Source organism: Lagopus leucura, unplaced genomic scaffold (genome assembly GCF_019238085.1).
Source record: "Lagopus leucura isolate 7727_CA_CO unplaced genomic scaffold, USGS_WTPT01 Super-Scaffold_100016, whole genome shotgun sequence".
NCBI classification, from domain to species: Eukaryota; Metazoa; Chordata; class Aves; order Galliformes; family Phasianidae; genus Lagopus; species Lagopus leucura.
This window is the reverse complement of record NW_024962270.1, coordinates 7349402-7359656: the sequence shown is the minus strand read 5'-3', so window position 1 is coordinate 7359656 and position 10255 is coordinate 7349402. Positions and strand designations below refer to the sequence as shown.

Here is a 10255-nt window from a genome sequence, read left to right as displayed (position 1 = left end):
GCTGCTGCCTCACCGCCCCAGCGGGGCTCCGGGCCTCCGTGCGGCGGGCAGCCCCCTCCTCCAAGCACGTCTCGCGTGGTTCGTCGAGAATTCGCCTCACCCATTTCTTTCTTTCCTTTTTATTTATTTATTTGTGACCATATTCCCCTCTTCCGGGCCGGGCGGCGCTGACTGCCGTGCCGGCAGCCCAGTGAGAGCGGCGAGGCGGAGCGAACCGAGCCCAGGATCGTCCTCCCGGCGCCCGCCCTCCCGCCGCCTCCTCAGCGCCAGCCCGCGCCGCGCCGCACACACCCACCCGCCCGCCCGCCCGGCTCCGCGTCCCTCCGCTCCCCGCCGGCATGGTCATCAAGGTGTACATCGCTTCCTCCTCCGGATCTACGGCGGTGAGCAGCGAGGCGGGAAAGTTGTAACGGGCTGAGGGGGCCCATCCGACCGCATCGGCGGGGCTTCTCTTCGCCGCCTCCATCCGCGGCTGTCGTGTGACACGGCGGGGAGCTGCGGGAGGGGGGCTGAGCTCAGCGCGGGGACGGCGAGACTGCGGGGAGAGGGCAGCGGGGAGACCGTGCTGGGGCTGTCGGGGCCGGGGCCGGGCTTAGGTAAGGGCTGGGGGCAGTTAGCACTGGGTTTAGGTAAAGGCTGGGGCTAGCTGGGGCTCCGAACCGCCACAGGTGTGCGGAGCTGCCCAGGGGAAAGCTGCCCGCCCAGCTGAAGGAAAACCCGCATCCTCCTCACCGCGTGGCTCCTCAGCCCTTGGCCCCGCACCGTCTGAGCATCAGCATCCTGCCCTGGGAGGGAGATCTGTTTACTGCAACCGGTGCTCACGAATAACATGTCATTTCCTTCGCGATTTAGCAGCTTGCTTTGTGACTTCTTGCTTCCCTCTCCCACTGTTGGACTGTTTTTAACAGATCCAAGTGGATAGCACGCTTTGGCTCTGTTCTGCACTGGAAAGGCAAAGTGAACTAATTTTCTGTTTCTTAGTTTGCTGTGGTTTTACTCTTGAGGTTCATTTCTGAGTTGTGTTATCCCTCATGTCAGCACTGGGTTCTGATGCTCTCATACCAAATGGTTAATGACGATGGGCGTGTGAGGCTACTGCCTGAGCAGCTGCAGCTTCTTGCCCTGTGGGAGTACTGAGTTTTGTTTTCTGCAGCCCCAGCACGCTGTCGGCATAGCTGGCTCAGAAGACTGTGTTTTTTCAAAGATAAGTGAATGAAAGAAAAAAGAAGTGGGAGTCTGTGCCTAGGGTCAGATATACCTCAGCAGCAGCATCCCGAAAGTTGTCTAATTTTTTCTGTGTGACCTGCAAAAAAGAGACTCGGAGCCTAAAATCCAAGGGATTTATTGCATTGCATGAATATACAAGAGACTTTCAGAATGCCAGTGAGTGCCGTTAATGATCAGTGACTTTTGCTGCATGCAGATAGAATCTAAGCTACAGGTTAGCAGTGTTGCTGATACTTCTGTGAACTTCTAGAGTAGCCACCCAAACTTTCAGAGGCCAGCAATGTATAGGAGGAAGAAACACCACTGCCCATTTCACCAAATTCTCCTCCTCTGGTTCAGTGCAGTTGCTGATCTGTGATGTTCAGCAGAAGAAATGCTGTGTTGGTGAGCTGTGGTGTGGTAGCCCCTTGTTTGACTCTGTTGGTCAGCGGCTGAGCCTTGCCACAGAAGAGAGCAGAGAAGTTCATGCCTCGGTTGACGCTGTGCTAACAGTCCTTGTGTTGTCTTTGTTACTCTCAATGTCAGCACTAACATCAACATGCTGATGATGGAAAGCTGAAGATTACCAGATACACATCTTGAAAGAGTCTTGACATCCTGAGCAGGTAGTTTATGAGGGAAATCAAAAAGAATTTCTGCTGGCTTTATAGAAAATAATCTTATAGAGGGAAAGAAACAGTCATTAGCAAATAGAAGAAGTAATTCTTTTCTCTAACACAGCTGTTAATAGCTTTTCGGTTGACAGGCTTTGCTGCTGTAGATTCTTATCAGTGACCTCTTAATGGCAGTTATTGATTTTTGGTTTGTGTAGTGGTACTAAGCTCCAGGGAGATGGCCACTGATCTTGATCTCAACTGCATTTTCCTGTTTTTAAAATTATTGGCATAGTAGTTTCTGCGATGCTGTCTTATCTTGTGAACTGTACATTTCATGAGACTCAGTGCTAACTTTGTCCCAAGTTTTAGGCTCCCTCGTGCATCCTTGACCCTGGAATTTGGATCTCAGCACTGGCGTGTTTTGTGTTTATGGAATATGAGTGTAACAGACTCATAAATACCAATTTTATTACATATGTATACCCAGGTCTAAAGTGACTGCAGCTGAAGTGATGTCGAGCAGTGAGCAGGACTTGCGTGTTCTTGGTTTGCTGAATGCACCAGGGTGTTTCTGTTGGCCAGGCTCAGCCGTGTACCTCACTGGGTGGCTGTTTTCTTTCTGCTATAAAAATTTTAATTGATTCTTGAACTTAAAGCAAAACAGAGAGGCACCTAACTGAAGAAGAAGTCTGTGATTCACATGAAATGAGGTCAAAGGGAATGAGTTATTTGTTCTGGGTCTTAAAATGAGCTATTAGTGTGTCAGTCTCTGCTTGGAGGGCCAGCAGAGTCTTACCGGGGATCCTCAGGGAGTGGATCAGAAGATCCACTGAACCGAATCAGAGTTGTTGTCATTTGCTAACATCAGCCCTGTAAGCCAGCTCTGTCTCACCAAGAAGGCTTTGTTTTGCCAGCAGCATCCCATGCACTGTTACTTTGGTTTCCTTGAGTAAAAACTAGAAACAGGAGGAAAATCACCTCCTCTCCAGAAAATGATGACTTGTTCCTGAAAGTTGTTAAAGCATTTGTGAGGCTCTGGATGCATTGTATCAGCTGCAGAGAAAAGGGATTGAGGCAGCTTTGCACCTTGGAGCCTTGGGCTGTCAGTCTGGGAGGGTGCCCAAGTTTTGTGGTCTTTCACTGGCAAAGCAATACTTTGTTCTGCAGTCAGTTTTGCATATCACAGCTTTATAACTGTTTCTCCAAGGCACTGTTCTCCGTAGTATTTTTATTCAATGATATGTGTCTGTGAGGAAAAACTACTGTATGCTGTTGATGTCTAAGCAGGGGCATATCAGAGGTACATGTTGAGGAGTTTCTGGTGATGTACACTCTGCTGGTTAATTCCTCTGTACCTGTGTGTTGTGGTGCTTCATTATGGGTGTCACAGCCCCAAGGGTGGGTGCTGAGCTGCCTGTTCTCCAGCACGAGGAGTTGGTGAGTACACAGCCTTATCTCTGCTGTGATTCATCGGTTGCTAAGCCCTGTGTTTATTCATGGGTTTTGCTGTATACCCTGTATGGTAAAGGTGACTTTGTGTGTGTCGTGGTTTGGTGCTGCACCTCTCAGAGGCAGAGTTAACTGAATGCACCTGAAGTTTGTAGTTCGGGAGTCTTCAGCTGAAAGGTGCCCTTCTCCTTTGATCTTTCTGGTTCTGAACCACAAGCTGGGCGATGGAGCACAGGTGGCTGTAATTATGGAGATGAGCTGTAGGCACCAATGTGGGAATGTGCACGTGCAGCTCCTGTCCAGGAGTCTCAGTGGCGTGCAGCCAGAGTGAACAGCATTACCTAATGTGAGCCAGTGTTGGAGGCCACGAATGTGAAACAACAGGCACAAATGCCACATTCAGGAGCACCCAAGCATTGACTTGAATGGGGATTGTGCAAGCTGTGAGACCGAATTTGGCTTCAGACTGCTATTCAAATCCTTTAAGAGACAAAAGGAGGAGAGGCCAAGGAGTGATTGGCATTCTAGCTCTGTGAAGAAGTAGTATATAGGGACTGAAGAGGGTGAATTGCATCAGCCTGTGATTTTCTCCATTTGTGTTTTTCATTCTTTTTGGGTAGGAGATTGCCCCATCTCTCCTCCAGTACCAAAAGAACTTGCATACTTCTCCATGAAGGCAGCTGCCTTACTGTTTTTATTGATCTCGGGTGGAAAGGAGCCAGCTGTTGAAATTCCTCTCACAAGCGTGCATTTGCTGCCAGTAACTGCCAGCATTGCTCATGGTGCAGTCCAAGAGGACTGTGTCTGTTCATAGGGTACCCCACTGCCAGCTGCAGTTCTGATGGCACATGGCTGGTTCTTCTCACTTGCAGTGAGTTGTGATTGAGCACAATGGCCAAACCAAGAAAGTACTATCATTTCCATGTTATATCATGGACTCCCACTGTTAAGAATGACTTTAAAAAGGAGAGGAAGCTTGAGTTTATTTTTTCATTCTCAGATTAAGGGATGGGAGGGTGTGGAGTTTTGTATTTTTATATTGTTTTCTTGTTTGGGAAAAGATTGAGGTCATCTCCTCCTCACCCACCAGGAAATGGAGAGGAGTGCGGCCTGTCATCTGGAGCACAAGCACTTGGTAACAATGGTGCCTGCTCTTCTTTCCTCCCATGTCTCCTCAAGCACAGAGCACCTTCTGGCAGTGCTGGGGCAGCAGCAGGTGGTTTGAGGCAGAGCAGCTTTGTGTGACACTGGCTGGGAATGAGCAGAGTTGTCTGCAGCCAGCAGCTCTTGCCTCTGTATTCAGCAGCTCAGGGCTGTGGGATGGCTGGAGAAGCTGCATCATTCTTCTGAAGCAATCCCCAGAAAGTACTAAACAGAGAAATGGAGCTTGTATAAAGATGGGTATTTTGCATTTTAATATCTCTGGGGCCTTTTCTCTCTTCTTGTCTCAATAAAGGTACTACTGCCCTCTGAGAAGATGAATGAAAGCTACGTGCTTTCTGCTCCTGTGCTGTCGTACTGCCGTGCGGTTCATGAGCAGAATGGTGCCACAGCCACGGTACTGGCGTTCCTTGCAGCCAGCATCTCAGCACTAGGTGCAGTAAGCACACCTTCTGCTGCACTCGTGTTCATGGTTACAAAGGTGTTATCGAAGCTCTGGTGCATATGGTCACGTTTGTCAGCCCAGAAGCTGTGAGCAGCTGCAGCACACATACTAGAATAGCTGGCAAATGTCTGCTTAAATGCTTGGTGTGTATCACTGCTGTTAGTAGAAGGGAGTACTGATACAGGTCTTTTATAGATGGTTGTGTATATAATGCAAGTTCAGGTGAAACCATGTAACGTGGGAAAATACGCTGTGTGTGTATTTTTAAAATCAATCTGACAGGGGTATACAGAGGTTTGTGATACTTTGCACATATTTTATATGCTGTGGGTGAGAACTGCCTCATTAATAGGTTTGGTATTGATTTTAAACCCTTTCTTTTATGAACTTCATATGCATGAAGTACTTTGTTGGATATCCAGTGATACCACACTTCATCTCTCCCCCAGAAAGAATGGTATGAATTGTTCTGAGTCAGAGCTCTCGGGGTAGAAGACAAAATATGTAACATGAGTCTAGGCAGTCAGCGAAGATCCCTTCCGCCTGCCTCCCGGCTGTCTCTTTTTTCAAGTCATTGTTCTAAACTCCAGATAAGTCAAACATTTTTCTTAAAATATTGCATTCAAATCTTTAATGGAGCCAAGGATTAAATTGATTGCAGTTGTTGCAAAAGTTCTAATGTATCAAAATAAAAAACATTCTACTGCGCTTAAATAAAAAGAGTTTTCTGACAATGTGAGAGAGATTGAAGTGATGCTTTGCAGTTGTGGCTGGAAAAGGCTTTTTGTTAAGACTGCATGTGGCTGTATATGTCAGGATGACAGTGTTTATGTTGGGGCAGTGTGTGAGGATTTTGCTGTCCCTGGGCAGGCTGCACTGGCTCTGCTGGCTCCAGGGGCTCAGCACCCAGGGCAGGATCTGGGCAGCCACAGGTCAGTGCTGAGCACTTGCATTTTTTTAGGAAATATTTGCAGAGCTGTACAAGAAACATCTCTTGTCCTGAGACATTAAGGTTACACTCAGAAAACTGTAGAAGTCAGTGAATTGGAACGCATACAATGAGCGGAGGATGCCAAAGAGTCTCTGCAACATTGTTATTACAGCTTATTCCTCCCAGAGCGAGGGGAATTGGGGAAAGAGGAGACAAATAGGACTGAGCAAGCATTGATAGATATCAGCTGTTCAAGATGGAAACAGAACAAAATTTTTTCCCCTATATAATAAGAAGAAGGTCTAAAGATGAGCCATCACAGCAGGAGAGGAGAGAACTCTGCCTTATGATGCTGCTCTGAGAGCCTGTAGCGCTGAGCTCTGCTGCTCTGCTCTGAGCTCTTGGTGCTGGGCAGGCACCAGGCTGCATTTGTCATGCTGATCTTCATGACATCCAGGAGCACATCATTTTCAGGAGGCCAACTGAAGAGCCTGCTAAGAGCGCTTTCAGAAATTCAGAAGGCGGGGAGATGAGATTCAAGTTACTGAGAGAGAATGTAAAGGATCAACATCAAACTGAGCAAAGCTGATTCTGACAGCTGAAGTAGACAGCTTCGTCTTGTTGGGCTTAGTTTCCCCTGTGAGAAGTGGATGTGTGGATTGCTTTAATTAGCTATCTGAAGGTTAATGTTGTTGGGGCTCCTTTTGCATGCATGAGTACTGCAACATTTGAGATACTGAAGGCACTCAAGTGTGAAATTTTAACTATTGCCTCTTGAGGAATCTCCTGTTTGGGGTGCTGTGGTGTCAAAGGCAACAGGATTTTGAAAAGGATCTCAGGAAAGTCTGGCAGCTACAAATACCTTTTTGGGCTGGACAAACTGATGTTATCTGTTAGATTTCCCCGACAGGTGTGTGGACAGATGCAACACAGGGAGGGGAAAGCCATGCTGCTGAGTTCCTTGGAGAAGAAGCTGAGCACATGAGTAAGGGTGATCCTTTTCCATGAGGAAATCAAGCCGCCATAGGATAAGAGAAAAGGGGTTTTTTTTTTTTTTTGGCTTACATAATTGATTACACACCAGTTATATAAAGCAGGTAACAATCAACTTTGCAACATACAGGCAGTTCTTGCAATATACAGAAGTTAGGAGGGGGTGCTACAGAGGTCTGTGCTGATCAGCACAATTAGAGGCAACCCGGAAGGAGAAAGCGAAGGGAGGGAGGCTGCTGGTGAAGCTGCATTGCAGCAGAGCAGCCTCCTGTGCCTGTCCTGTCATCAAGATACACGACCACAGTGCTGTGCAGTGCTGAGCTTTAACTCATACTGCTTAGCAGGGAAGTCCTGGAGCCGAGCTAGGTAATTCTACAAAAATACCATAATAGTGGTCATAAAGAAACAAATAAAATACCAGCAGTTTTTAGAACCAGTGAGAGCAAAGTGTAAAACAATAACACTATAGAAATCTAAGGTCTGTATCTCCTTTAGAGTGGAACAGTCTAAATAAACAATAAAACAAAGTAAAAAGAGAAAACGAGAAAGGTAATGTGGTCACTGTACGAGGGACAACCAAATAAGGGAGAAATCTGTAGCTGAGAGAGGACTGAGAAGGTTATAGAGAGATAAAGTCACGTCCGGCGTAGGAGAGCAATGAGGAAGTGGTGGTACGTAACTTTTTGTGACATAACAGAACTGGGGAGAGCGAAGGAGACTTGCAGGTGGCAGGATCAGGATAAATGATTTGCAGTGTCTGACGATGTGCAGTGCTTGACAACATGCAATTCACCAGAGAAACTCACTGCTAGAGAATGCGTATGGCAAAAATTGCTTGGGTTCAGGAAACAATGAGACAAATTAAGGGGGAAAATCTATTATAGTTAATAGTTTAATAGCCCTTGATTACTACACCTCTGACTCAAAGCTGCGTGTTGTTTGCGTCTGGGAGAGTACAACGTGGTATTGCCCTATGTGCTCTTGTCTTTGGTGTGCCTTTCCCTGAAGGAGGCAGGATATTGGGGCAGACAAGCATTGGATCTGACCCAGCAAAGTTCTTCTGTTCTTGGATGAAATTGGCTCTGCTCCCAAAATTACGTTAACAGTTTGCATTTGAAGTATCAAAGAATGTGTCGTCCAGGAAAAAATGTTTGGTGGAAGAAAATGCATGTCTTTGTTTGGAATGTGTTGGTTTGGTTTTGGTTTGGTGGTTACTACAAAGGCTGTAGATCTAAAAGAATGGGAAGGCTCTGGATACTTCAGTGTAACTAGAAATATCCTTTGAGTTGTGAAGGGATTTTTTATCTGTTTTGTATTCAGCCATACCACTGTGATTAAGATCTTAGCCCCTTCTGCTTTGCAGACACTGAGATGCTTCAAGAGACTGTAGATATAGGAGGAACTTTTAACTGTATTTGTCCCCTGTATCTTAGAAACAGAAAGAAAATAGTGGAAGCTTAATGATAAATCTCCTCTTGGTTTTCTTTTAAAGAACTGCAGTCCAGCTCAGCAGCTGAGGATAGGGCTGTAAGAAACATGGCATGGAGCTGGTAGTTATATGGTGGCAGTGGGCAGATGCTGATTTCAGTACTTGGGTGTTGGGAAAGACTTTGCCTTAAGAGGATTTGTTGTTAGAGCTTCTACTTTATGTTAGAATGAAATGCTCCATGGGATCCACGTTATGACTGGGGCCTTAGTAACTGGAGGAGTGATAGAATCATGGAGTGCCTTGTTTTGGAAGGGATGTTAACAATCACCTTTCCATTGAGGTTTTGCATAATACTTGAGTGTGACTGGGGAAGGGTTTCCATGATCGAAGCTAGAATTTCTCCTTCTTTCCTGGGCTTTCAAAATGTGCCTTTCAGCTACCCAAAATGTGCACAAGAGCTCATAGGAGCGTGTGGCTGGTCATCTTGTCTTGCTGCAGGTCACCATCTTAGCATTTCTTATACAGGAAACATCAGTGTTTGATGATACAGGCAGCAGGTGATTCCAAAACCATCATGATTTTGCAGCATGAACAGCGGATGCTGATATACATCATTTTTAGACCTAGACAGTAAGGGAGGTTTGTCAGAAATCCCTACTGCTGTAGGTCAGAATAAATTGGCAGGCCCTGTGTAAACAGAAACAGGCAGCCCCTGGGGAAAACAATAGTAGTTTCCACATAAACCCACACTTCTATGAGAGTAGGAGTTTCCAGGCAGGTTTGTACAGCACATCTGTACTCACCTCATGGGATGACCATCTTGCTGTGTTAATGGCACTGGAGGCTTGCCACAGACTACAGTGGGGCAAGGTTTTGCTTTAGGAAATTCTTAATGCTGCTTATCTGAGGTCACTCCCGTGCACGTGGTGAGAGTTTACTCAGCCACAGCAGCAGCTCCAGAGCAACCAGCAGAATGGGGGAGGAGCAGAATAACGCGATGGATGAATTAAAAATCTACCCCAAAACTTTTTCAATGGATGTGGATAGAAGTGAAGTTCTGCCAGAAATCATTTATTGATAAAAGATGTAGGATTTTGTTTTCCTTAGGGGAAATGCAATACATATATGTAGAAGTACAAAGGAGGCACAACAAAAGGGGCAGGTTCACAAACTTGTATGTTAGTGACCTGATAATCCTGATTAGAAACTGGAAATTCTTTTCCGCCCTGTAATGCAGATAAGCACACGTCTCATGGTTCTGGTGGCTAAGTCCATGAAACCTTTGTGCTTAAGAAATCTTTCTCTAAATTTGTTTCCTTTCATCATGTCAATTGAGCAATCTTTCTCTAAATTTCTGTTTCCTTTCACCAACTCAGAGTGTACTGGGAGTTAGCCACGAGAGCCTTCATCTAATCTGCAGAAGGCCAAGGTTTGAGCTGTACATGTGAAAATATGGAAGTCAGTCCATAAGGCTCCCCCAGGGTCTGCTTCCTCTAGGAATTCACACCTATATAAACTGAGGAGCAGCTGGACCGACAGCTATGTCTTCCCCATAATAATTTGAGACTGAAATTAGCAGCACGGAAGGCATTAGGATAGCCATCACTTCCCAATGCCAGCAGCTGAGCATGGGGCTGAGCCTGAAGAACGGCAGGGGAATAAAGCTATTTTGGCTGCTTGCCTGGGTCTGGAGAACTCCATCCTACAGCAAATAACAGCTGGGACACTTAGTCTTTCAAAAAATAAATGCAGTTCGTATTTGTCTTCGTGTTTGCTTGTGGTATGCAAATGCTAGCTTGCACACTGGCAAAAGGAAGTTTGTGGTTTTTTTAAAAATAAAAAAGGCTGATACTGCAGTGACAGGAAGGCTCTAAAACCCCAGGGCAGGCAGGCTGGGATGTGGCCATGGCTGTGCTGGTGGCTATGGCTGCACGGCATGGGCAGTGTTAGGTGTGGGCTGAAGGTGGCCGCCCCCATCAGTGTGCAGTACTTAGCCAGTGGGTAGCAATAGCTGTTGAAAAATG

General features: G+C 46.3%; 1 protein-coding gene across 1 annotated transcript in view; it reads left to right on the top strand.

The window, feature by feature from the left end:
• The first annotated feature begins 304 nt into the window (after positions 1-304).
• The window catches only part of SH3BGRL (SH3 domain binding glutamate rich protein like), a 30280-nt gene continuing 20329 nt past the window's right edge, over positions 305-10255 (top strand). Inside the window, exon 1 of the mRNA XM_042876526.1 lies at positions 305-383. Within this exon, the coding sequence (XP_042732460.1) occupies positions 339-383 (45 nt within the window). The 5' untranslated portion in view covers positions 305-338. The remainder of the gene's footprint in view (positions 384-10255) is intronic.